This window comes from Equus quagga, chromosome 5 (assembly GCF_021613505.1).
Source record: "Equus quagga isolate Etosha38 chromosome 5, UCLA_HA_Equagga_1.0, whole genome shotgun sequence".
In the NCBI taxonomy this organism is placed as follows: Eukaryota; Metazoa; Chordata; class Mammalia; order Perissodactyla; family Equidae; genus Equus; species Equus quagga.
In genome coordinates this window covers 84927988-84955381 of record NC_060271.1, presented here as the reverse complement: position 1 = coordinate 84955381, position 27394 = coordinate 84927988, and the positions used below count along the sequence as shown (strand labels likewise).

The following is a 27394-nucleotide window of genomic DNA, read 5'->3' as shown; positions in this document are numbered from 1 at the left end:
AGAAACCCGCTAAGCTGCTCCCGGCTCATTTATTCACACCCTTCCCATCCGTTTCGGGCCTGCCTAGGTCCCACTTCCCTCCTGAAGCCATCCCAAACCTCCTGGCCTAGGGACCTCGCCCTCCTCGGGCGCTTCTGCCCGACGGCACCTGTTCGGGCCTGGGTTACACGCCGCCCGGTTGTTTAGATGCGAATGTAAACAGACGCACAGGAAAAGAGCGTGGGACCGCCTCCCCGCAGCGGCGCGCCTGGACCCAGCCGTGCGCCCCGCGCAAAGGGAATGAATGAACTCAGGACTCAGGGGGCGGCCTGCAGGACGGAAAGAGCGCGCGCCGACCGCCGGCACCCACCCCTCCGCGCCGCCCGGGACGACGCGCCCCTGCGTGACCCCGCTCGCCGCGAACACGGGATCCCGAGCCGCGAGCGCGGGAGGCAAGGGAAGGCAGGCGCTTGAGGAAGATCCGGCCTCATAGGCCCGGAGGCGCAAGGGGTGGGCTCTTCTTGCAGGAGCGGGCCGCGCATTGGCCGAGCCTCCGGACCGAGCGCTGGGATTGGGCGCCCCGCCCCGAGGGCGCCCTCCGCGGGGAGGAGGGCGGGCCCCAAGGGCGTGGCCGGCGCTCGGCCCCGCCCCAGGCGTTCCAGGCTCGGGTGGGAGGGCCGCGGTCTGCATCTTGGACCCCCGCGTTGGGGCCGCCGTATGGGGCTGTTGGGCCCGCGCGCACCGCTGCAGGCCCGGCTGGGGCGTCCGAAGCGCTCGAGCTGCGGTAGGTAGTGGCCGGCGCGCAGCCGCGGTGTCCGAGGGGCCGCGGCGCTGGGGGCCGCGGCCGGACAGCCCGGGTCCCCGGCGGCCCGGCCCCCTCTGCCGCGCGGTCTCTCTGGGTCTGCGAGGCCCTGCCGGGCCGCCGCGCCTCGCGTCCCCCGCGGGAGGGGCACAAAAGCTGCCTGGGGGCGGGGGCGCCTCGTGCCTTCGCCTCCATTTTGCAGGCGGAACGGCGGGTGCGGGTCGGGACCGCGACCGCGGAGCCGGGGCGGGGTGGGAGGCCGCGGTTGGAAGGGCCTGAGCGCGGCGAGGCCGGGCGGAGGTGGGGGCGCGCGCGTCCTCGTCCTCCCGTGCGAGCAGCTGCTTGGCCGTGGCCGCGAGGGCTCGCTTCCCTCTCGGCCCCTGCCCGGGCCCGGGCGTGCCCTGTTTACCCTGCGCCCTCGCCGAGGCCCCGATGCCCCGGAGTAAGGGGCTCGCGCTGCTCCCGATCCGGCCCACTGCGGAGACCCTGTCTCACCAGCTCAGGGTCATTCCCACTGGAAAGATGGAGACGAAGGATGCCTTCTTGTCGCCTTGAATGCAGCAGTCCCCAGCTGCCGAGGGGAAAAAGCAAGATGTCTCACTTTTTTGCCCAGAAGGGCCACCCTTTCCAACCGTTATCACTAGAACAGTTCTCGGCAGCCCAGGGGCGCGTGTGCAAAACCTCCTTCAGCCCCTGTATAATTATTCGGTTGGGTTTGGGGTATTGTTTGTAATAAAAATGAGCGGAAACCTGCCAGTGCCAGAGTAAATTAGACCTCACTGGGAATTCACTGCGGGGTGGAGGGAGGCGGGCACGAAGATGGGTAGCGTTCATGAAGACCCTAACGGTTCCTAGATCCAGAGTATGAAGAGCGTTGTTAAAATGCATTACAAACTGTGTTGCGTCAAGGGTCAAGGGCTTGGTTAAAAGAAGTAGAGGTCACCATTTCTCATCCTTGTTCCCCCATCACCTGGTCAGTCAGTTCCACTCAGCACAGAAAAGAGCAAAGAACTCACCACTTCTGGAAGCTTTTTATAACTCTCCTCCCACTCCAGTAATAATCACTAATAATCACTCCCGCCTTGGGCTACCTTCTCTTGCCTCTATTTTTACACAGCACACTGTATCGTGGTGTCCCCAGCCCCTAGCACAATGCTTGGAACATAGAAGGCACTCTGTGATTGAAAGAAGCCAAAAGAAAACAAAAAATCAGCAGTGTAGCCAAAACTTGACAAAAGGAAAAAAACACGCTTTAATTCCTTTAACTTGTTGGGCCAGTTATTCCTCCAGGTTAGGGAGACAGTTGAGCTCTGGCTCTCTGAAGTCAAATCAGACTTTAGCTCTGTCGTGTTACTAACCCTGGACAGGTTATTTAACTCTGTCTCAGTTTCCTTATCTGTAAAATGGGAGTTAGAATAGTATTTACTCCATGGGTTCTCAATATTAAATAAAATCTTGTCATAAAGTGCTGATCATAGTTCCTGGCACAAAGAAAATGTGCAGTTGCTGTAGGAGTTGTTAGGATAAAAATAAACAGGGACTTGAACAGATTCACCAATACTGAGTATATCTGTGTAGTGCTTCACCCGTCAGGGTCTGTCTGCCTTTGGTCTTTATCTGCTCCTTGATTTTAAAAAATTGCTTAAACCTTTCCAGATTCTCCCCGCCCCCCAGTAAAAGAATTCCATAGAAGATTAATAGTTTATGCATGTAGTCCTACCATCCACTAGAGATTGATGAGGTGCCAAATAACAATTTGGCCAAGTATTACAGTAGTATTTGATACACTCTTAATGTGGTCTCTTACTCAGAATGGTCATACAAAAGCAGAGGAGGAAGACAGACTCGGCCTGATGTGGCTGAGAGAAAGTCCGTGGGAGGGGTGGTCCAGCCAGAGAGGCAGAGCTTGTGGAGGTGGGCTTGCGCTGCTGTCTCTCCTTATAACTTAAGTCTCTTCTCATGAAGAAACTGTCTCCTGTCTTTAAAGTTGTTCACAAACATTGTGAAAAGTGGAAGAAGCCTTCCTGTTGGCTCTAGACCGATTTGCCAGACCTGGAGGTGGCAGATACAACCCCTAGGGGAGGTTGCCTCACTTCCAGGTTTTTCTGGACCACTTTCTGGTGCAGGAAACAGGCTAAGTTGTATATTTCCTTACAGCTGTAGGTCCCGTTGGCACATCAGTTTCTCTTAAATTATTTGGAGTCTCCAAAAGAAATACCAGTCCTCCTCTCACTTGAAACTATCATAGGAGAATTCTGGTCTCTGGTTCTGCTTGTAGAATAGCCACAATGAGTCTTGAATCCTTTTTGAGGAATACTATTCTTTCTGGGGACTCTCTTCCAGCTGTGACATTCTATAATTAGCCATTAAAAACCTGCCACAAGGTGTGGGTTTTTTTCTGGTGTCCTGTTGGAAAGCCGTTAAGTTCGAGGACCGTAAATTTCCTTCTTTGTGTGCCTGGCATAAGAGAGGTGCTCGATGAATGGTTGTAAAGCCATGAAAGTTGTTGCTTTTCAGGGCGCTAAAACAGGCGTACTCACCTGGTGTTCTGAAACATTATTGTGCTTACCAGTTGCCTGGAGATCTTGCTGAAATGCAGGTTCTGATTCCAAGGCTCTTGGTGGGGCCTGAGAATGTATTCCCAACAAGCTGTGAGGTGTGGACGCTGCTCGTCCATGGGCGACACTTTGAGTAGAAAGGTACAGACATAAGCATCTGCATTTGCTTTTTATAAGTACCAGTAAACAGGTTTTGTTTTCTTTGGGTATTGGAAAAGTGAAGTCTTGAATTTAGGAGCTTTTTTCCTATTTATTATTTTATTCTGTTTTTAACAGTTCTCTTTTATTCCAAAAAGTGATTTGAGCAATCTTTCCAAGATACTTTTAGTGTAACAAGATTTTATATAAAAGTAATTGAGGCAGAAAAGGTAAAAGAAAAGTAAGAGGAAGTCGAGGGTAAGATGAGTATAGAAGGTGAGTGTTCCTCTGTCCTATACGTTTTAATTGTGCAGGACTGCAGATTTGGCCCTGGGCTTCCTAGTAGCCAAAGCAAAAAGGAAAGTTTTTATCAGTTTTGCCAGTACCTATAATGTAAAAACAAACTGGCTGCTCAAATAGCTGTTTCTATTACTGGGACCAGAGAATTCTCCCATGGGTTCTCCAAAGGGGATGCTTTGATAAGGTGAGTGACATTCTTAATAGCATCTCTTGAGAAAACCAGTAAGATTCTTATCCGTCTTCTTACATGTGGCCTGATGGGCTCACAAGAAACTTTCAGTACAGTAAAGCAATGGCCTGTGGAACTGCGACCACGTCCTCCAGGGCCAGCTTCCTTGGTGGGTAGGAGCGATTTTTGCTACAGGGAAGCTGTTTTTCTGCCTTGCCCTTTGCTGGGAACAGAGGATACAGTTGATTGACATGTTCAGTCCTCTGCATCCTCATACATTGAGCTTTGTTGAATGGGGACAATCTAGGGACTGCTGAGGCCAGAGGGCTTGGGATTGAGGGGAGGGGTGGCTGGAAGCTCAGACAAGCTCCTTGTAGCTGTGGCATTTGCATCTCTTTAAAGGCCATCTAAAGACCTCTCATGACAAGTTGGAAGATAGGCTTTGCTGTGAGGCTGTCTGGTGGTCCCAGTCAGCCAGCCAACTGGTGAGTGAGCAAGTGAGAAAGCAGGGGGAGAGCAGCCCGGTGACAGCCTTCCCACCACACTGATCCAGAGGGATCCAGTGGTTCTCTGAGGGCCCTGGAGGACTCTTTCTTTGACTCTCAGGAAAAGGTAGGGAAGCAGCCTAGGGGGAAAAGGCTGGAAGCTGCAGGTGCCCGAGGATCCTGAGGCTGGCATTGGCACATTGCCACACCATCAGAGACACCCCTCTACGGCTTTGAACCTGTTCTTCCTTTCACTTTGCTTTGCTGTTACCTGCATAGGAGGGGACACTGCACTGAGGGTGATCTGCCCCCCAGCAAAGACAAGGTTGATGCAGAGGACTAAGGGGCTTCAGGGCGTCCACAGCTGGGGAAGGAGCAGGTGGAACAGTGGGGCTCTTGGCCATTGGCCTCCCAGTCTCAAACCTCCAGCCACAGCGCTCCTGGCACCCTCCCTGCTCTGTGGCAGGCCTGGGCCTCTTGTGACTGACCTGTTTGTTGCCCCCCCCCCCCCCCCCCCCCCCCCCCGTATGTCTTTACCCCCTTTCATGCTGCCTCCTATGCCTGGATTGGCTTCTGCCTTTAAGCTCCTTTCTCCTGTCATTCTAGTTCCCCGAGAAGCCTTCCAGCACCCAGACAGTGCTGGGTCCTGCCCGACCCGGTCCCCTTTCCTTGTGGGCAGCTTCGTGTTCTTAGAGAAAGAGCAGCACTGAGAGCTTCTTTGTCTGGTTCTCAGGCTTGATTCTGCCAGTGTGTGTGCACGGCATTTACACTTACACCTGGGGCCTCCCGTGGAAACAAGGAGTCGTCTCAGGGCTTTGGCCCCTGATCTCATAGGGCTTGCTCTGTGGCTGGTACAGGTGGCTCTCTGTGTACTCAGGAACAGAGCTTCCTGGGCAAAATTGATATCAGATTGTTTCCTTTCTTTTTAAAGATTGGCACCTGAGCTAACAACTGTTGCCAATCTTCTTTTTTTTTTATACTTCTCCCCAAAGCCCCCCAGTATATAGTTGTATATTCTAGTTGTGAGTGCCTCTGGTTGTGCTATGTGGGACACCGCCTCATCGTGGTCTGATGAGCGGTGTCATGTCCATGCCCAGGATCCGAACCAGTGAAACCCTGGGCTGCTGAAGCGGCACGTGCAAACTTAACCACACGGCCACGGGGCCAGCCCCTGAATCAGATTGTTTCAAAGGGAGCTTGTGATTTAGAGAATCCTGGAGAAAGTCCTTTTTGATCAGAGAAGGATTCCTCCTTCTTTGACCATTCATCTATTTGAATGATTTGGTTAAGACAGGAACACCACTCCTCCCCCCAGTCGCCAGTCCCCCTTTCTGATCCTGGACAGGAGCGAGTGGGAGGAAGCCCTGGCAGCTGTGACAGGACCGCACGAGGGTGGTGAGGCAGATACCAGGAAGGGTCAGATGTCCAGTCTTATGGAGTTAGTGTTACCACGTATGTGATGTGTGAGCATATTTTTACTATAGGGCAAGAGTAAGCCAAGCCTGCATCACTCCTAATTATATCTGGTAGGTCATCCGGCCTCTGTAGGCCCTGGAAACTAATGGAGAATTTTAATAGCCAAGTCCAGGTCATCCCTAGAACATCCTGCAGCTTACGTGGCTTGTTTCTCGGTTTGGCCAAGGACAGGGCAGATCTGGGTATACAGACCTTCCTCAGATGGAAGGTTGAATTCATTGTTCATTTCATTGTTCATTGTGCTGTGAGGCCTCTCCTCACTCAGCCCAACCTCCTGGTGCCTCCCTGTTAGGGAGAAGGCCAGCTGAGGCCTCTACCTGCCATGGAGCTGCTAGCCTCCAGGAACCCTGTACAGTGTGTGATCTGAGAGCAGCGAGGCCCCACAGAGAGTAGCAGATTGTTTACAGCTCCTGACCTGGGAGACAGTGTTGGTCCAGCACAGCGAATCGTTTTCATCAGTCTGAGCAGTCCATTGGTTGCTTTGGAAAGGAGTAAGCTGTCTCACTGGAAGGGTCCAAGCAGAATCCTCCACTCCACCTTCACCCCCAGAGACTTCGGAGGAATGATGTGCAAAATCCAGACTCTAGGGAGGTGAGGGCTGGACCTGCATGCAGGGGACAGCTGCCCACCTGGCGAACGCGGACAGGACTGAGCTCTAGAAATCCAGAACTCGTTCGTTTGCTGGGCTGATGTTTTCTTCAACATAATTGATGTTTTAAAATGGTTTGCCTTTGACAGTTATTACTTCAAGGAATTTTCCCTGGTTATCTCTATCCCAGTTGATTTCTCCCTTTCTTTGTGTTCTGTAGTGTCTTATATACAATTTGGAATGAACTTTTGAGGGCCTCTTTTTGTTTTTTCCTTGTTTTTTCTTTCATGGTTCTCATAATAAACTTGTGTAGCACGGGAGAAAAAAGCATGATTTGTTAGGCAGATTAATAAGTAAAATTCTGAAGGGACTGCTTATCCAGACTCAGAAAATAACCACCTGTAATCTGTCTTTTCAGAAGTAACATTTCCTTGAAAATCATTGCATTTCAGACCTTCTTACCTGGTTGCTGCAGGGCTCTGGTGACACTGTTAACCTAGCTCAGGTTTGTATGTATATTTGTAAGTTATCTAGAGGTGTCTTCTGAACAGCTTATAATTCTAGCTCATCCCCTCCCCCCCGATAAATGGATACCTTCTTGTTTGAATAATGAGATCCAGACAAGACAAATCAAAAATATGTTATCAAAACAAAGACTGCGCTCATTTGTTTGCACCCCTCTCTTGCCGCAGCATCGTCTTATTCCAGGCTGTCACAGGACCACACCCTTTAGTGGAGGGGAGGTAGGGGAATAAAAGGAGTAGCCACCCCTCACAGCCCGACTCTGGCCATTTGAGAGTTGCTAGGAATGGAGCAAGAAAGAGAAAGGGGGGGCTGTGGGCTAGGTTCAGCCTTCACCCTAATTGTTCCATCTCATGGGCTCAGCTTACTCCCATAGTTATGAAAACAGTTTGCCTGCAAGCATCTTCATGTGCAGTTTCTTAGATAGCCACAAGGTGAGGATGTGGCTCCATGGAAGTCTCTGGCTCAGCAGGACTTGGTCACCCATCCCTCAGTCCCTCCAGCCAGCTCTTCCCTCGTCTACTTTGAGTGCCTGTCTGTTTTGTAACTCATTCCCCAGCTGGTTCATGAAGGGCTTGGGTTCTGGAGTCACACGGTCTTGGATCTGAATCTCTCTGAGCCTTGGTGTCCCCCTCTGTGAAATGAGGGTAAGAGGCTGGCACTCGCATGCTGCTGGTGGGAGTGTAAATCGCTGCCATGCACAGAGGGCCACTGTACCCTGTGCCTCAGCAGTTCTGCTTCTGGCTGTTTATGCTGTGGGTGTGCTGGCGTGCGTGCAGGTGATGTGTGCGTGTTACTCACTGCAGCGTTGTTCGTCACAGCAAAAGACGGGAAGTGACTCCAGTCTCCACCGGGGAGGGACTGGTGAGGTAAGTTAGAGTACATCCTTACAGTGGGCTGCAGTACTGGGCAGTGAGAAAAAGGACGAGGAAGCTCTCTGTGTATTGCTAAGGAAAAATCTCCAAGATATTTTGTTTAAAAAAGGAAGAAAAAAAGACAGGAGAGTGAGGTTCTGAGCAGTGTCCTGTAGCGTTTGCTACTTTTGTGTAGAGAGAGGGAAGGGTTAACTAGGTCTTTGCGTTTGTCTGCATAGGCACTGGGAGATGAGGGGACACGCAAAATTAATGAGACTGCCTCTTTTTGTGGGAATATCTAGTAGTAAGTATTTTCCTTGGTTATACGGAAGAATTGGCTGCTTTTTCTCCCCCTGTTGGAGTCCATTATTCCTCGCAAGATGACTTGTCACAGTGACTCTGTCATGCACACACTCCCTCCCCGTGACACTGACGGCACTAGCTGACACTCGGTGCACACTCTGCAGGCACTGTCGTCATGCCCTGCACACACCACCTCACTTAGTGAGGGATGGGGACGGGGGAAGAGGCAGACTTAGTCCATTTTAAGTTTGAACCACATATTATCTGTCCAAAGAAATTGTTTTTCAGCTTAGTTCCTGCCCCTGGTGGTGGTTGTGAGAAGTAAATGAGAGTACATGTGAGGTGTATGTTCTTCTCTGGGGTCGCCTCTGAATGGGTCTGGAGCCTCAAGTGCCCAGGCAGCCGGGCAGGGCCCGCTCGTGTTCGGGTAAGGGCAGTCTCAGGTGACATGCTGTTCCCACCCAGCCCTGTTGCCCAGTGTGCAAGCTGAGCAGATGAGCCCGCGTCCATGGCCGCCTCCACCTTGTCAGGCTTCCCTGCTGGCGCCAGCTCCTCCTCTTGCCATCACTCCTGCTCCCAGGCTCTGAGGAAACAGGCTATTTCTGCCCAGCTTTTCCCTCTGAGGTTGGCCCAGTGCACTCCAGGCGGCCACCGAAACCCTGGGCACTTGCTCCTTACCCGCCTTCCAAACCCTCCTGGGGTTCTCCTCCTGCCAGCTTTCTGGCTTTCCAGCCCCAGCCCAGCCCAGCCGTGCTCCCGGCAGCAGCCCTTGCCTGCACATGTAGGCTGAGGGGTCTCCCTGTGTTGTCACTAAAGCTCTTACTGGAACAGCCCTATTTTCAGCTCCAGCTTCCAAATCGTTCCTTCCTCCCTCCCTGAGCACTCACCCTGGTTCTCCCTTGCCTGGCAGCAGCTGCCTGGTGTGCTGCTCGCTTGCTTGTTAGCATGTTAGCCTACTTGCTGTCTCTTGCTTGCACGTGCTCTCTCCCTCTCCCTGTCCCTGTCCCTCTCTCTCTCTCTCCCTCTCCCCCGGCCCATCCCCCTCCCCCTCTCTCTCTCTCACACTTGGAATGAGAAGTCCCCATCTGCTCCACAGCCTGAAGTGTGGTTTCTGGCTTTGAGAGGGTCCTCCTGCCTCCTCTGCTGGGCACCAAGGGAGCATCCTGGGCTCGGCCAAGCCTGAGCCTGCCCTGACTTTCTGTTTTCTAGAGCAGAGTGGTCAGAGCCAGGCCAGAGTGCCTGCTGACCAGGGCATTGTGACAACAGAACCGGAGGGCCCAAGCCAGGCCCCTTACTCATTGGGGATGGGCCGAAGGGACAGGGACGAAAAGGTGATTTTAGGCAGGACCAAGCCTTGTCTCGGATTGGACCTGCATTGTCCCTGCTGGGCACCCGCTGCTGGGCCTGGTACTGGCCCCGGAAAAGCAGAGGACAGGATGATGGTTCCTGCATCTCCTTGTGGAAGGCCTAGAGCCAAGGAAAAGCTGGAGCTCTTTTCTTCTCTGAGGAAGAAGCCACGTTTGTTCTTTTTTTCCTTTGGCTAAAAAAGTGTTTGTCTTAATCATTAAAAAGCAAGGTGTCCTGGACACAGATGCAGAAAACTTATCTTTTTCTTTCTCTTTCCCATTTTGTAGGGAGCTGCAGGTTTCAGGGGGCGTCTTCAGGGGACCTACGGACATCTCAATGGCCCTGGGAGAAGAAAAGGCAGAGGTAGAAACATCTGAGGACACAAAGGCCCCATCCTACAGGAGGTGGAGCTGCAGGGAGCAGGAGGTGGGCACCCCAGGGCCCGTGAGCGGGGAGCAGCTGCCACGCCTGGAAGCTGAGGGAGGGCCCGCCTCCCCTGTGTGGCGGGCAGAGGGGCTCCCTGTCACTGCCTGCTGCGGTGGGGCCAGCCCTGGTCCCTCTGGAGCCTACCAGCCGCAGGCCAGTGACGCCAGCTGGGAGCCTGGTGGCTCCAAGCCTGTGTTCGGTTGCCTGCTTCCTCCTACCAGCATGGGGACTGGAGACCTTTCGCACTCCGTGGGAAGCCAGGTAGGTACTGAGGTAAATGGGACTGTGGGTTTACCTAGTGCTGTCCTTTTGGAGTATGTCCCGGCATTTTCTCACCATCTTACATGCTTTCCCAGCCCCTGTACAAGGTGGGGAATTGGGCGAGCTTGGGTGTGATGATCTGTTTTATAGGTTCACCTGGAGAGCAGGGCCTTGGGGCCAGCAGGGTCCTCTGTCCACAGCAGCTCCTATTCCTCAAGAGTGTGACTGGTGACCTTTTGAGGACCGGGGATGGTGTGGCCAAGACCTACTTCCCAATGGGCCAGCCAGAGGAGCTCTGACAGGGCGAGCCACATCCTGTTTCTGACTCAGTGATCTGAAGGCTCCGGGGCCCTAAGGAGACTTGGGGAAGGAGGGTCCAGGGCTTTCTGCTCCTGAGGCCTCTGAGACTGTATCTCCTGGGGACCCAGGGAACCTAGCAGAGCTGTGGAGCCCATGTAGTAGGCAGTACTGTCCCTGGGCAGGGAGAGTTTCTTGGGCCTCCCTGACTGCACGGCGGCCTTGCCTGGTGGGAGTCACATGGAGCAGAGAGCCCTGCCTGGCTCTGTGACCTCAGACAAATCACCAAATCTTTCAGGCCCTCAGCATAATTGGGAAGGTGACTGAATGACCTGTCCCTCCCAGCTCTGACGTCCTATTATGTTCTGCTTGCCAAGGCCTTTTGTGGGAATGGCTTGATCTCTTCAGTATCATTGTGGGCTTGGCAGCTGCGTGCTGCCCCTCTGGAGCCCCATCCTGTGAGGAGGCTCTGAGCAAGATGGTCTGGGAGGAAACAGAAGCTGGGCCCACCTGCCTGAAAGCCGGGGGCCTAGGGAGGCTCAAGGCACCCATGAGTCAGAGATTGAGTGAGGCAGGAAGTAAATCAGCAAACACAGAAGTGGGCCGCTTCGTGAGTCTGCGTCTGGTGTGCACATAAAGCTCTCGCCCTGTGCTTTTCCCACATGAGCTCACATAATCCTCAGGTCCTGAGGAAGTGGTCCTCTGACTATTCCTGTTTTACAGGTAAGGGAAGTCAGGCTCAAAGTCACATATCTGGAAGGTGCTTGGCGTCAGGTCTGTCTGGTTCCAAAGCCCATGCCCTTAACCACGGTGCCGTCCTGCCTCCCTTGGGGAAAGTTCTTCCTGGAGCAGAGTAAAGATTCAGAGTGAAGAGGCTGAGATGAACGACTCATTTTGCCAGTGTGCAGTTAACACTGGCATCTGAGCTGAGCCTGGTAGAGTCTGGTGGGTCACCTGCCTGCTGGGTTGGGATGTGTCTCCTGTCGGTGACAGAATGATTGAGGTTTCGTCTGCCCAGGAGACACTTGTCAAAGGCGAGGCAGTGAGTTCCATCTTCACATGACAGAGCTGTCTGAGCTCTGCTCACTGGCAACTGGGTGTCTGTGGAGGAGGAACCTTTGACAGGACCAAGTAGGGGATCAGTTGGGGAAGACAATCTGCTTCCCAGAGCAGGGTGACCTTGGTGCCGGCCACTAGCAGCGCACTCTGTCTGATTCTTGCATCAGGAGCTGACTCTTGATTTCAGGACCTTTCCCGAACATCACCTGGGCCCCCCAAAAAAACTCCGAGTTGTCATCTAAGAAAGACATTCAGTTTGCCTATTTTCCCCTGAGTGTTCTTTCTTCGCTCTTATCATTGCAGATGGAGGAGACCAGGCTTTCTGCCTCAGAGGAGCTACCTCAGACCCTTACCGTTCCCAGAGCCACAGCCCTTTGCTCAGGACATGATGCTGACACCGAAGAGGACCTGTCCCCAGTTGAGTCACCCCGGGTGCTGGACCTCAGCCAACAGCCTCACATCTCAGGTTTCCCTTTCCCGTCAAGGTGGAGGTCTGGGGTGAGCCCAGGTGCTGCTGCTCCGCAGTTTTCCAGCTGCAGCGGCTCCGCCTCGTCCCCCGGCAGCAGTCTCCAGGGTCACCAAGAGAAGGCGGAACCTCGAAGTTGCTCCCTTGCCAAGGTCTCCTCCCTGGAGCTGGTCGTCCCCCAGTCAGCCCCCTCTGTGGGGCGGCCAGGGCCTCGGCTCCAGTGGTCGCCACAGCCTGTGTTCTCTGGGGGTGATGCTCCTGGGCTGGGCAGGAGGCACCTCTCCTTCCAGGCCGAGTACTGGGCCTGCGTGCTGCCAGATTCCCTGCCCCCTTCCCCCGACCGCCACTCTCCCCTCTGGAACCCGAATAAAGAGTATGAAGACCTCCTGGACTATACTTACCCACTGCGGCCCAGGCCTCAGCTCCTGAAGCACCTTGACAGCCATGTGCTGGCTGACCCTGTCCTGCAGGACTCAGGTGTAGACCTGGATAGCTTCTCTGTTTCCCCAGCAAGCACGCTGAAGTCACCCACTAATATCGCCCACAGTTGCCCACCAGCAGAGGCCACTGCCCTGCCATTCTCAGGGCCCAGAGAGCCGGACCTTAAGCGGTTGCCCTCTGGAATACCCCAGAAGCAGGGTGGCATGGGGCTGGCGTCTCGTAGACTGCTTGCATCTACCCCCAGAGCCCCAGGCAGTACAGATGCTCCTTGGGAGAGCAAAGAGCCAGCCCTGAGGGGTGTGAGGGACTGGCTGCCTGTGGGCAAGCACCTTGAGGTGGGCCTTCCCCAGCTGAAGACATGGGACAGAGGGTGGCCTTCACCCGGGCCAGAAAGAGAGAAAGGGACCAGCCAGAGTATCCGGCGCCGTGCCTGCATGGAGTCTGGATGGAAATCAGAGGAGGAGGTGGAAAGTGACGACGAGTACCTTGCCCTGCCCACTCGGCTGACGCAGGTTTCTAGCTTGGTTTCTTATCTAGGTTCCATTCCTACTGTGGTGACCCTGCCCACCGGGGCTCCCAAAGGGCAGAGCTCCCTGGACGTGTCAGACAGTGATGGGCCAGCTTCCCTCCCATCGGACTCCAGCCAAAGCCAGCTTCCCTCCAGGCCTGCCCGCAGAGGGTCCAGGGGCCCTGAGGGCCAGAACCACTGTTTGCTGCGCTCCTTCGTCCATGCAAGGGACTCTGCAGTGACAGGCGGTCTGGGGAGTGGCCAGGCCCTGGGGGTCTCCTCTGGACCGCTGAGAACATGTTCCTGCTTGCCAGCTATGTTGGACCGGCGGGCATTCTCAGATCCAGATGCTGACGGGCAGCCTCCCCGGAGGGGAGGAGAGCAGGGAAAAGAATCACTCGTGCAGTGTGTGAAGGTAAACTCAACGTTTAAGAGGCTTCGTGTAGAGGCGTCTTGTCTCCTCTTCCCTCAGTCCATTAACATCATCATAAAACGTAGTAACACTGAGCACTTTTCATCTGGCAGGCACTGTACTGCACCTTATGCTGTTCAGTCCTCACAGCTCTACCCGGTTAGCTATTGTTCTCATTTCACAGTTTGGAGAAGAAGGCAGCGAGAGGTGAGGTTACTGCACACTCACAATTAGCAAGGGCTGGAACCTGAGCTCTAGACCCCTGCCCCAGGCTGCTCTGCAAGGCTCCTGACCTTGAGGCCTGAGAGGTTCTCTGCACAAAAAGGGCTTGTGCTCAGATGCCTTCAGGAAACACTGGGCTAAACAAAATGAGTGCTTTCTTGACTGCAGGGCTTCTCAGAGCTTCCTTCTGATGACGTGGGGTAACTGCAGAGTCAGGGGCGTTAGATGTGCCGTGGCCACCGAACCTTCTCTTGTGGGCCACCTCTGAGTATCCAGAGATAGAATGAATACTCTGCAGCCTAGTGTCGTCAGTGTCAGGCAGATCTGCATTTGAATCATGGCACTGCTGTCTCTGAATTTTGGCTCAGTCCCTGAAAATGGAGAGCCTTCCCTCCTTGGGATGTGTGGATAAATGGAATCATTTGCGTCAAGGGCTTTGCACAGCCCCTGGCGCAGCATCAGGAGTGTGGCTCCCCACACACTTGGAGAGCCACACAGGCTGCCTCCTGGCTGAGCACATGGACACTGCATCCACACCACGGCAGGGCTGTGGGCCAGAGGGCCGTGCCCCATGAGCCCACACCCCAGACATTTCCTAGCACTGGAAGGGGGCTTTCACCTGCCCCGTGGATTATTTTATTTGCCCTGTGAAGTGGGTAGGATGGATGTTAGCCTGTGCCCTCTTTTATGATAAAAGATTGAGATACCATGAGGGAAAGTGTTTGGCTCAGACTCCCCTGGGTGTGCGGCTGGCAGGAGCCCAGGGCCCTGGCTCCCTGGGCAGTGTGGGAGAGAAGAGGGACAAGCAGTTTGAATTTGGTTGTTTGGCTGCAGGTTCAGGTTAGGCACGATTATAGTCACTGATTTTCTGTTCCCATTTTCCCCATGACAATTCGGTAGTTAGCAATGGTGCTGACGTGAGAACTGGTTTCTGTGTACCTCTTCTGGGCTGTTCCCATCCCTGCCCTTACCTTAGCTGCTCTAGTCCCACATGCAGGGCTGGCCTTTCTCAGCCTGTCGTTTTTGGTGTCCCATCAGGCTGAGGGGATACAGAGCCAAGGTGGGGCTCTTCCTCTTGCCTTGGTGGAAGTCTGGAGTCATAGAGTGGGGCCAGTCAGGGCAGGAGAGAGGAGACTAAGGCTTCCAGTGAGGGGAGCTTAGAAGGGTGCACAGGCTGTTTCCAGGAACCCCCTGGATAGTTGCAGTCTTGAAAATGTAAACAGCAGTTCGGTCAGTAACCCCGTGTGTTCTTTTACTTGTCTACACAGACATTTTGCTGTCAGCTAGAAGAGCTGATCCGCTGGCTGTATAACGTAGCAGACGTTACCAACCACTTGACTCCAGCCAAGTCCAATCTCACAGGTCTCAGGTCTTCTCTGCAGCTTTACCGGGTAATGTGTGGTCCTGGCTTCTGGCTGCCCACTCACCAGAGTGGTGGCTAAATTGCTTGATTACCAAGTAAATTCTTAAATCACAGATGCTTGGTATGTTGTGGCTCAATTGACGGTTTCACCTGAAATCTAATCAGAGCTCCCTTTTCAAATTCTTAATGCTGAAAAACTGTAAAATGTATGTTATTTCCCAGGCCAAATAGAGTTTGGAGAAAATATATTTATGCTCAATCAAAAATACTTAAGTGTGATTTGCAGTGTAATTTTCCAAATGTCTCAGGGATTGATAAGCATCGCTCTGCACTGTTACGGAGTCACTATCACACAGGGCTGTTATAGTAAAGTTAACCATTCCGACTTCTCAGCTGCACTGGCCACACTGGACTGAAAGTTCCAAGTGTTGGATCATCACATTTATCTAGTGGCCGCCATACTGAACAGTGCGCCGAAGGTCCTATCAGACAGCACAGACTGGTATTCAAGGATTTGAGTGGAAATCATACTGACTCCAGAAAATACACAGGGCATTGTGATGATATTTAAACAAAAATACAACTTGATTAGCTTCTCGGTATGTTTTGGTTTTGGGGTTTTTTGCCTCTTTTTCATTAAGGTTTTGTTATTTTAAAAATCTCTTTGATTTCGGCTTCTGGGTAACTTGACTTAAGATCAGACGTATTTAGGGTAACAGTGTGTGCCTGCTATTCCGGCACAATTATCAGTAGATCCCCCTTCATTCTGCCAAGTGTTCTGAATTGGATGATGTACAGTTGCCCAAAGTATAACATTAACTTGACTGAACTGCCTGCCGACTTCTAGCATGTCTGGTTGGCCAAGCCTTTCTAACCTCTTCTGAAGGAGCAGAGGTGATATTTGTGATCTGAGCCCAGTGCTACTCGAGAAGGGGTTTCCTAGGACAGTTCTTTGAATTTCTACCACCATCTATAACCTGACCATGTGCCTTCAGAAGAAGAGGGTGATTTACACGTGCCTGGGCCAGGGCCAAACACCCTGGCCTGACTGCAGCAGAGGGACTTTGTTTTTCAATGTGAAGCCAACTAAAATTTAGGGGAGGGGCCTGGCCGGGGTGTGCCAGCTGCCATACCCTAGTGGGAATGCTGTTTCCTGCTGGGTGGAGCAGGATTGCCATGAGTTCCTTGCCTGGAGTGCACTTGAGGCAGGAGAGGAAGGCTGAGTGTGAGGTCTTTGTGTGTAGCCCCCGAGTGCATGCACATAGCAGTGCAGGGCCCACCCCCAGGAGGCCCAGGGGCAGTGCCACTGCAGGCGATGGAACTGCCATCCTTAGACTTACCTGGGTGGCCTTTCCAGGGTGCCTCAGCCCCGCCGCCATCGGAGCGGGTATCAAGTAGAACAACTCCATTCCCTCCATTTGTCCGTCATTCTGTCCTTTGCCTCAACTTCCAGGCTAGCCAGAAGCAACTATCTTGCTTTGTGGGTAGAGCCGAGATCTAAGCTGGGAGTTACCCCTGTAGGTCAGTGAAGCCTAGCCCTCTGCTGTCACCCACACAACTGTGTCACAGAGTAGGACTATACTGCCAACCCATTCCCCACCCAGAATGGTGCATGGCTCATGCATATGTATGAGCTACCTTGACCCCTGCTTAGATACCTAATATAAGCAAGTGTGTGTGTTCACATATTTTAACCCTGACTCTGTCTCATATACTCACAGTTTGTCTTAATAACACAGTGAGTTTGTGGCAGCATATAAACTACGGAGTGCTAAAGAATAAAATAATAGGCAAAGGAAAAGTGAAGACAGGAACATAGTAAATCCAACAGTAAAATCTTAACTTCAGAATGTGAACGGCCAAGTTCTGCACACTGTACTGAAGGTGGGCATGGATTTGACTTTACATTTCTTAGCAGCTAAAGGAACATCAAAAACAGTCAGCTTGGTAGTGATGAGGGGAAAACAAATCAGCTGCTTAGGAGACTCACAGAGGCTTCTCGAGGCCTGTCCACATAGAGGAGGACATGGAGGCAGGACTCGGTGGAGGCGGCGGCTCCCTGTGGTCAAGTTCACAGCATCTCTTTTGTGGTTCTTACACGTCCATTAGAAGAGAAGACTGTGTTTTGAGAATCCCATAGGCCTGTGAGTTCTAAGAGAAGCCAGTGAGATGTGGCACAGGAAGGAAACCCTGACTTTAGGCTGTTCATGAGCCAGGCTCTGCCAGGGAAAAGAAAACTTTTGTTAAATTGTAAAAAAGGATTGACTCTGTATGTACCTTTGATTCAAAGAAGGTGAAGTTAAACTATTGCACTGTTTACTTGGGGAATTCTGAAGACTGAGTGGGTTTATCTTCCACATTGGAGGGCAATCAGGCTCCCTGCAAGGGATCATTTTGAGTAACTTTTACAAAACGATAGTAACAAAGCTTTCTTCTTTTTTTTTCTGATATGCTTTAAGCAATTTAAGAAAGATATAGATGAACACCAGTTCCTGACGGAGAGTGTCTTACAGAAAGGAGAGATTCTTCTCCAGTGCCTGCTGGATAATACTCCAGGTAAGATGCTTGGGGTTTTGATTTAGCCAGCGCTTAATCCCTCTTGGCAGCAGGTCCAGTGACCCGCGTGTCACTGGTCAGGAGCCCCTCCCATATGCACCCATTGTCTTAGATTTCCTGTCTGCCAGCCCCTCACATCCTCACTGCCCTGGCAGCCACACGGTGAGGCCATGGCAGTCCTAAAGGTAAGCCGAGTGGAAGTTAGGCGTCAAGCCTGCAAGAACAACATTTTTGCTTCTGCTTTTATTTTTTCCTGATGGCCTCCTGGGTGGGAATGCTGGTTTTAATCCAGACGTCTTTGGTTTTCCGCTAGGGTGTTCACAGTGGGGAGCCCTCAGAGATTCCCCCCTTTCCCAGCACAGGTTGAACCCCTCTGTAGTTCTCTGCTTTGGAGAAGGATTTGTTTCAGGGTGGGAGAGCAGTTGGTCTCTTCTAAGGGAATAGCCTGAAGGATGAAATGAACCGATAGAGCGAGCACAGGTGGACAGTGGTGCTCAAACTAGGCTCAAGCCCCTTTTGCAGGGTGGGTTCCCAATTTAGAAAATGTAAAAATCATAGACTTCAAGAGTATGTCTAAGCACGCAGGGTACAAGGATTTGCAATTGTTGTCCTTGCTGGGGGCGGATATAATAAGGAGGATGAGCTAGAGGTTAGGTTGAAGCAGTAAACTGATGGGCCCCCAAAATCAGCCCCTCATTTTTCCTTTAAGACTGAAGAACCAAGTGCTAAAAGAGCCTGTCGTATTATGCCTCAGTTTTGGAGTGAAGTGGGGTTTACACTGGAAGCAAACAGCATAAGCAAAGCTAGGCAGAACCCACAGGCTTGAGAGGCAATGAGGTTGCACTTGCCTGACCAAAAGTGGGGGGCGGGTACTTGTTACGGAGGTGGCATACAACAGCTTCTCAACCTCGGGACCACTGACATTTTGGCCTGCAGGATTCTTTGTTGCGAGGACTTGTCCTGTGCATTGCTTGATGGTCAGTAGCATCCCTGGCCTCTACCCATTAGATGCCAGCAGCACCTCCTCTCCAGTTGTGACAACCCAGAATATCTCCAGATGTTGCCAGATGCCCCCTTGGAAGAAGAATCACGGGGTTGAGAACTGCCCTCGGGGATAGGGAGCCCTGAAGGGCTTGCAGCAGGGCGGTGATTATCCAGTGTGAGTTATGGGAGCCATCCGCCCGAGCCCCTGCCTTGGGGAGGACTTTGACTCTTCTGGTGTTCTCTTGCACTAGGGTTTTTTGGTTTTTATTGAGGCAGAAATTCAATATGCCAAGCTTCTTTAATTACACCAGCATTTTACTGAACACCGTGTGCCAGGCGCTGAGCTGAAGCAGTTGACATATCAATTTTTTTTCCATTTAATCACAGCTCTGTGAGATGGATACTATTATTACTCTCACCTCACAGAGTTGTGAATTTGCCTGGGGCCACACAAGGAGTGGCGCCCTGGCTTGAGGCCTCCAATGCCGGCTCCCAGGCTGCCCTCAGTATCTGGAGGTGCAGGGGCCTGAGCAGGAAGGGAAAGAGCTCAATAATGGAAGCTCTTCCGGAGGCCACATTAACAGTGGGCCTTGTAAAAGCTACAGGTTCTTTGACTGTCATTTAAAAATCAATGAAGTAATACTTCTCAGTGCTTAATCTGTAATAAGAATATCCAACTTTGCCCTTCTCTTAAAAGGAGTCTAAAAGTATTTTACTGCCAAAAGAAGAGGCTTTTGGGTTTTCTGTGGTTTTCAGATATGTATCCAGGCTCTTTCAGATTGACACTCTGCCGCTCCCCATCCTCACTTGGAATAATTGCTATTGTGAAAATCACATTTCCTTGACATTCACAGGGTCTCTCCAGTTAGGTGCGTGGCTGTCCTCCTTTCTCCAGAGCACCCTGCCAGGGTCACTAGAGCCCAAGCACAAACACTCCTGTCCAGCTTCCTCAGAGCCTGCTTTCTTCCTCAGCCACGAATATAACCTTAGGGATGGGAAGCCAAATTAATTCCCCCTCTAAAATGTCTCTATGTCAGCCTCCTGCCAAAGGCCTCCCCCCAGAAATCTGGCAGATTTTCACTACATTTTGACCCAGTTACAAGTCGACGATCCTGTCTCACACCCAGACTCCTTATACTGATCAAATGACTGGAACCTATTGACATTAAGCTGAACCAGGCCCCTGTATGCATGTATTCAAGTAAAAGATGAGTCTCACTGGGAAAGGCTATTTCATTCCCCTTCCCAGCTTTCCTCTCACATGGCCCCAACCAAATAGTCTAACATTGTAAAATAAAAGTTCAGTGAAAAAAAGGTTCCCTGAATTCCACTGACCACACACAGGAGGATGAGCAAAGGTCTGGTGATGGTGGAGGGGAGAACCCAGCCCGGTCACCCTTACAGGCGAGCTGTACCACACACCCTTGCTGCATTCCTCTGCCAGCCTGGCCAGCTCTCGTGAGTGGTCAGGATGGCACTTTGCCCTGATGTTGCTGCAGTGATGCGGCTTCCCCAGGGGCTGATCTCAACACAGGCAGCCTGTGTTCCTTCTCCTTCTGCCCATCCGTCAGCATCCTCTGCAGATAGGCAGCTTCCCCTTTCCTTTCCGCTGCTGGCAGACATTGCAGCTGTGGCAGGAAACTAGGGAGAGTGTTAGCACAGCTGATAAAGGCACAGGAAGCTAAAGCAGCCTTTGAGTTCAACAAAGGAAATCGTTTTTAAGAGAAAAACACAACTGTGCATTCTGAACCTAGCCCATCCCTTCCTCAAATGAACCCTTGGCCTCACTAACCATCCTGTCTTAGCCTGCTTTCAGATAACTTGCTTTTGAGTTTGTTCATTTAGGACCCACAAAAAAGGGTTCACAAGCATTCCCAAATACAATACCAGACACCCATTTACATGCTGACACTCCCCCAGCCAAAAGCAGCTGATAGGACCTGGTAGCAGGACCCAGCGTCCGAATCTTGGCATGTTGTTTTGTTTCATTTAAGCCTTCTGCCCCACAGGATCTCCATGTGCCCTGTGCCTTCTCTCTAAAAGTCAGATAATACCTACCAGTCCCCAGAGAACCATGTTTGTGTCTCCTTTTGTGAATTATGTACAGTCACGCGCCACATAATGATGTTTGGGTCAATGACAAACTGCATATACGACAGTGATCCTGTAAGATTAGTACCATATAGCCTAGGTGTGTAGTAGGCTACACCTTCTAGGTTTGTGAGTACGCTCTCTGATGTTCGCATAATGATGAAATCACCTAACGATGCTATTCTTGTCATTAAGCAGTACATGACTGTAATTTCAAAGTGGAGCCACTGAAATTCTTCTCTCAGCTTTAATCAGAAGTTAACAACATAGATCCCTCCAGTACAACAGCAGTCCCCTGGAGAGTGACTGTTTAAAAAGAGTGGACATTCTTAGACTATTACCATGGTCCTATTTTATGTAAAATGCTACACCCTTGTATGTTCTTTTGAAAATAAACTTGCATGGTTTTTTTGGCCTAATTGCTTTGAACCTCATTTGTCAGTGTTAAAGGATGTCCTCAGGAGGATCTCGAAGCAGCCCAGTGAGCTAGAGAGCCACGCAGATCACCTGTATGACACTATTTTAGCCTCTCTGGACATGTTGGCTGGCTGCAGCCTCATCCCTGACAACATGCCAGTGACACACAGGAGCGCCGACGTGAAGGGGATTAGCCTGGTAAGGAGAAGAACCCAAGAGGAGAAAATCTGTCTGTAGACCCCAGTGCTGCATTAGGGTATTGAGCTCCTGCTCTAACAGTTGGCTGTTTCTTAGAAGCTTGTTGAGCTAAAGAAATGAGATGCTGGGAGAAGCCCCTGATACTGAAAAGGGAGTTGCTACCATTGCCAGGTAGAAGGCTGGGGGTCTTTCTATGATGATGAAGGCTCACCTGGGTACTTTCCATTACTCAGTTTCACCCCTGCTCTAGACTAGGGTGCCCCAGGCTCCCATTTATGACAGTCCCTTTACCACCACTCCAGCCACTCAAGGAAAAGAGTGGCAAAACCTACCTTTTTATTTTTGCATGTGTACGGTTCTCCTGTATAGTGCTGTCATGTTGCCCCCTGTTCTGCTGGCTCTTCTCACCCAACTAATTTGGTACTCCAACTGCAAGCAACTCCTGACAGCACCAAGTGCCTGCAGAGACCCAGAGTTACAGATAACTCCCTGCGCCTCCCTTTCCCACAGAGGGCCTCTGCAATTTCTCATCCCACTCCCTTCCCAAAAGGGCTGGGGGATAGATTGGGGTAACAGGCCTTAGAGACTTAATAGTACAACTCTCTTTTGATCTCTGGGAAGGCCAACCAGGGAGTGAGAGCGAGCGGGGCTGAGAGAGCAGAGAGGGTTCATGCCCACTGTGGGGTTGCCACTGCCCAATGTTCTTCATGATTCCACAGCTGGACCATACTTCTCTGAAATTCCTCTCCTATAACCAAAATATGGTGCTTGACACAGATTTTCTAGGCAAGAATTCACTGTAGATAAAAGAAAGTAAAGGATAAAATCCAAGGATGTCAAGAGCAGGGAGTCCCTGTGTTTTCATGGAAGGAATTTGAGCAATATTAGAAAATAAAATTTTAGTTCTAAAACGAACGGAGGTTGTCATTTCTTCCTCTGTGGCATTCTGCCTATAACAGATGCTTCTCTTTCTCTTTCAGGCATCTTCTCAGGCAGAGATGTAATCTGTCAGCCCGAATCTGGCTGGTGGGAAACTTTCAGGAAGTCCTTGTAAGAGCCATTTAACACTGAAATCAAGGGGGAAACTTCACGAATGTACTAGCTTTAAAATGCCTTTCTCTTCCCTGAAGTAAGGGCCACTGCGTTATTATTTTTATTTAAAATGAATCCTTCCAAACTACCATTTTCCTTTGGTGCTTCTCTACAAAGAGCATGTGGCTTTGCAGTTTTTGATAAAATAATGCTAACAGGACTTAAAGGTCTTTCCTCCCCCCACCCCATTCTAGTTAAAAATGGCAGACAGAGCTCCTAAACTAGTCCATCTGCTGAGATCATTTAAAGAAGGCTGGTATGAAAAAGGTGGTACCAGATACTTGGTATTCTCAGGCATACAAGATGACCCAAGAGACTGAAAAAAGTGAATGCTTGGCCGGGAACTTAGGTCTTTTCAGAAAACGAAGCTTATGTTTATAAATCCCTCTTTGAAGGTTTTAGAAGAGACTTTAACTCTCCGAAGAAGGTTCTAAACAAAGTGAACCTCTACAAATTATTTTGGGCTGTTAGGACACCTTTTGTCATCTTCAGGGTTGGCTGCATCTCCCTGCCTAACTAATATCTTAAAGGAAAATGTGTGAGGGACTTAGGAACTGCCCCTGAGCTTCGGCAGGGCTACAGACTAATCATCCACCTTAAGGGTACGTCTAGGAGGATGCAGCCCTCCAGCCCTCCGTTCCTCTTCTTCCTTGGAAGAGTATCCAAGGTCAGGGAAGGGCATGGATAGGAGCACACAGCCTGATTACCTAAAGAAACTAAGGCTGTCAATAATAAAGGAAAAAAGGGAATTCTTTGTAGCTTAGGAGTTGACATGTAAGTACCTTGATGGAAAAAAAGAATCTATGGATCAACCACTTGAAGCACTGATTTTATATCTTTTCAAAGCAAAATGCTCAGCTCTTGCTGGTAACCACAGATTCTGCAAAAACAAAAAAGCACTTAAAAAAAGTTCTACTGGGCCATGTTTATGGAAGGAGGAAAGCACATTTTTTTCCCATCTATTTTTAGTATTACAATAGGCTAAGACGTAAGGGAAGAGTTCTTCACACTTAAATATGTGTGAGATACGCCCTGACAGATCTTTTTTCACACTCCTTCCAAATTCTCATTTGAGGAGGGTGCTTAAGAAAGGAAGATTTTTTTTAGGCTTATAAAGAAATTAATAAGTCATCTTAAGCCAAAGAGGGTGACTTTGGAACAATTATTCTCATAAGCAGACTTCTGATATCCCTTCAGAACAAAAACTTTTAATACTAAATTACCTCCTTTAAAAGAAGTTTAGGACTTTGGTTTTGGGGGCTGAGCCACATAATCTTAACACTGTCTCATCCACCTCCATATTAAATTAAGTATCAAACATGACTTTTCTGCTTTAAAATTTCTTCAGACTTGACAGTGATTGGAAAATAAGCTGTTAAATTCTAATGTTTAAAGATGAACTATGAAGGAAAACTATATAAAGTTCAGTTGTAGCTAAATAAAATGCAGAATTTCAAGCACCTGCTGCTACTATGGCACGATTTACCATACTGCTCAAGGGCAGGATCAGAATTAAACTGTATTATGATTCTGCCATCTCCATATTAATCTTGGTTCCATGCACAGATTTAAAAAGACAACACAAAACACCTCCCTAGCAAATAATTATATTTGTTAAACAGTCTTAAAAGCCTAGAATTAGTTAAAAAGGCAGATATGTCTGATGGCCCTATTCTTAAATTGATGTATTTCACTTTCTCTCTAATGTGGCTGTAAATTGGGACATGCCTTGCCACTTGAGTATGTTACAGGATAGCCCTCAGGAGTTAAACCCATTTATTTACTAGTATTGGATAGGTCTCTTAGTTAGCCAAAAGATTGAAGATGACAACCCTATAGAAACAAACTGGCCAATATTATAGCAACTGAATGCTGAATATGCCATTGTTTTCCCATTCAACCTAATTATAATCAGCTTCAACTGACAGGAATTTTCATAGAATATTTTATTTCAGAGTGCCCTGTTTCCCAAGAAAGTACTACTTTACCCAGAAATGATCTAAGATATTTTTGTTCATTTCCTTTGAAATAAGGTGTGACTGAAGGGTGCTTACTCTGGACCTAGCCGTGAATGCCACTGAAGAGTATCAACACAACTGTTAATTAGATCTTCAGCAGTGCTTTAAGAAGTCTAAGACCTCCTTTAGAACTCAAGCTGAAACTGTTTGGGCCTAGGAAGACGCTACCAGCAGCATTTCTATCAGGAGACATGGCTGGGTTAGATTCAAGTAGCCTGGCTGGCCAGTGTGCTGTGGTACACGTTAGCCTTAAAGACAACAGTGGCCTGCAGTGACATGACAGTGGTTATGAAATACCAAACCAAGTGTACCTGTAGTAAAATTTCCTAGTAGTTCCTTTAAATTAGAACTTAAGTCCACAGGGAAGGCACAGTACTAAGAGCCAGACAGGCAGTTTTGAGACCTGGCTTCTTGTTGCAGCTCCATGGCTAAGCTCATCTGCAAATAGGAGACAATGTCAATACAGGGCTGTTCTGAAGCTTAAATGGGAACATAAAGAAGGGTTGCTATAAAATACGCTACAGTGGCAACATGTGTGCTAAGGGATATTTCAGTCAAAAACAGTAAGTTACTGCTCAGACCAGAACAGCTATCATTCTGCAAGGATTTCCCAGAGACTGTGACTGCTCAGGGTTCAGAACACTCTTCGCTTATGTAAGCTAATTCATGGCAGCCACTTACATTCAAAATGCCAATAAGCAGTAATTCCCTTTAAGTGGACAAATTATTAAAGGCCATAGTAGCTTGAAATGTTTGTACTTGAAAATGGGAGAAGTGGGAATGTTATTTACAAAACTGCATTTATTGGCATATTCATAAAAGCAAATAACGAAGCACGCTGCAACGGCCTGTGGTAAGCCCCAGTCTTGACTGCCATGGGGGAAAGAACACTAGAATTTTCAAAACTAAATAAGTGTGTAAATATGCTTACATCTTAAATTTATGTAATGGTTTTTTCTAACTCACCAAGAATAATGAGCTGATGGTTTGAGCTTGCTGTATAGAACTGAAGTGCACAGCATCACACTGTCTAACATTTGTGTCACTTATCTAATTCAAAAAACAGTTTCTAAATTCCTTCCCCCTTTATACAGTATTGGTAAGGCAGAATGCAAACCTTTTGAAGCATTAAAAAAAAGATCTTCACCCAAATAACTATTGGTAACTTGAGGAATTTTTCAGTTGCCTTATGTGAGGATGAATAGATCCAACAAGCACATCTATAATACAAAGTAAACTATGATTTTATTGTGAAATTCTCATAGATGGAAAATTAAATTGAATATTTATTCTGTCCATTTCATTTTACAATAATCTTACCACTTATTTTTGTACCATGTATTTCAATTGCCTGTTTAGTGAAAATAAAAAAACCTGTAATTTTTGGCTTGTTTTTAGTTTAGATTTTATCATTGAATTAAAGACCCCACCATAAAATGTGTTGCCAACAACCACATCCCAAGCCTCTAAGTAAAGAATGTTTTGGCTGCTACTTCGACCCCAAGGAAACAATCTTTGATTTCTATCAATCACCTTAAAATGCCAGTGTTAGCAGAAGATTTTTGTTTCCCACAATAAAACAAACCTTAGGATCTTTAAGGTCCTATTTAACAAAATTTTTCACATGTGCAAAATTCCACTGAAATAAATATATTTCTCTCATTTATCATTCCCACCCAGCCTTTGTGTTTTCAGTTAATTTTTAGGGATATAATTTCTAAAATTAGGGCAATCAAGTAATAAATTTCCTGCTTTCTACTTGAATGCTTTAACTCTCCTCCACTCTAAGTTATACAGTTGTGGAGGATAAAACAGCTGGCATCTGACTCGAGCACGGAGGAAACAGTATTATACAGCACACGCATTAGTCTGATCGTTGCCAATTAGGAAAGGTGTGCTGCTTTCCCACCTCTACCACAGATGAATTAACAAAATGTTGATCAATGAAGCCATTTCAAATGGTTTTCAGGGAAGGATCAGAGATAACAGGCTAGATAGGGTAACATTCTAAACTTGTTTTCCATACAGTTAAATCTCCCTGAACCGTTAAGCCTGGTTAAATCCCTACACAGCACAGAAGGCTCTCTAGGTCATTGATTGGGTATATTATCTGGAAAGCATATTGGATGCTGCTCTAAGCTAGGTCTGCAATGCCCTGCTTGCACACACAAATGGCCATTTTGAGTATAATGCAAGGTTCTATTTCCCTTTAACCATAAGAATTAAAACTTATCACCATACAGTTTGATATTACTTCCAATAAGTACAATATTTATTAAACATATCTTCAGTTGTTTTGTTACATAGTGTGCAACAAATTACAATATTCTGCAGCCACAAATTATATGCAGAGTATGAAGAAACTATTAATCAGATAGTGTAATCTTTCCGTTTATAACTCTACAAGGAAGAACTAGCAAATCAGATCTTACATATAACATCTCACTAAACTTTATGCATGGAAAGTGACAGACACTGGTTGTGCTGTTTGATACAAAATGGCTGAACTTCATCTTCAGAAGACTAAACCTGACGTCTAAACATGCCAATATAAACATCAAAACAAAATATATTCTAACCAACCACGGGAAACAGTCTGGTATCAGGAAAGCAACAAAGATTACACACATTATTTTATAAACCAGCACACAAAGGTTTAAAACAGTTCTGAAAATGAAGTTAGCTGTCTTGAGTCAAGGGAATAAAAAAAAAGTCAGTATTGACCATTTACAATCTCTGACCTTTGTGGAGACGGTAAGAATCTGTTGTAGTGCAGCTACATACAGTACAATTCAGGCAATTTTGTTTTCACTTGGGTTCAGATTGCAAATTCATTGCTGTGAGAAAAGGATGGAGGCAAATCTTAGCAGCAACCTCCACCTGACTGCTTGACCGGAGTGCTCTGAATTTTAACGTTGGACTTCTCTGCACCGCCAGCTGTTGCTCCAGGACCCATTCGCTTTTTAATCTCAGCTGCCATGGTCATGAAAGACTGTTCTACATTCGTTGCATTCTTAGCACTGGTTTCCAAAAATGGAATTCCAAGGGAATCAGCAAATTC

The 27394-nt window shown here is 49.0% G+C and overlaps 2 protein-coding genes across 10 annotated transcripts in view; one reads left to right on the top strand and one right to left on the bottom strand.

Annotated features, from left to right (window-relative positions):
• Window positions 1–633: 633 nt before the first annotated feature.
• On the top strand, window positions 634–26901 carry CEP68 (centrosomal protein 68). 8 transcript variants are annotated; one of them, XR_006888758.1, is made up of 8 exons: window positions 634–763; window positions 9810–10209; window positions 11869–13395; window positions 14883–15005; window positions 17437–17533; window positions 21051–21223; window positions 22204–22352; window positions 24349–26901. XR_006888758.1 is itself a non-coding variant. In XM_046662729.1 (8 exons), the coding sequence occupies exons 2-7, from the start codon at window positions 9859–9861 to the stop codon at window positions 22225–22227; spliced, it is 2295 nt and encodes a 764-aa protein (XP_046518685.1). In that variant the 5' UTR covers window positions 634–763; window positions 9810–9858; the 3' UTR covers window positions 22228–22273; window positions 24349–26901. The 8 variants fall into 8 exon arrangements, 7 of the variants coding, with proteins under 7 accessions (XP_046518685.1, XP_046518679.1, XP_046518687.1 ...); XM_046662729.1 differs by having other exon boundaries at window positions 22204–22273; XM_046662724.1 differs by lacking the exon at window positions 24349–26901 and adding an exon at window positions 6949–7001 and having other exon boundaries at window positions 642–763; window positions 22204–22403.
• RAB1A (RAB1A, member RAS oncogene family) overlaps window positions 26577–27394 on the bottom strand; it is a 28222-nt gene continuing 27404 nt past the window's right edge. For both annotated transcript variants that reach the window (XM_046662733.1, XM_046662732.1), the window contains one exon: window positions 26577–27394. In XM_046662733.1, the coding sequence (XP_046518689.1) occupies window positions 27197–27394 (198 nt within the window). In that variant the 3' untranslated portion in view covers window positions 26577–27196.

Excerpts from the sequence above, each read along its gene's own strand:
- CEP68 (XM_046662729.1), top strand. The coding sequence starts at position 9,859 with ATGGCCCTGGGAGAAGAAAAGGCAGAGGTAGAAACATCTGAGGACACA. Across the intron at positions 17,534-21,050 it reads CCTGCTGGATAATACTCCAG|TGTTAAAGGATGTCCTCAGG; the intron begins GTAAGATGCTTG and ends CTCATTTGTCAG. Across the intron at positions 21,224-22,203 it reads ACGTGAAGGGGATTAGCCTG|GCATCTTCTCAGGCAGAGAT; the intron begins GTAAGGAGAAGA and ends TTTCTCTTTCAG.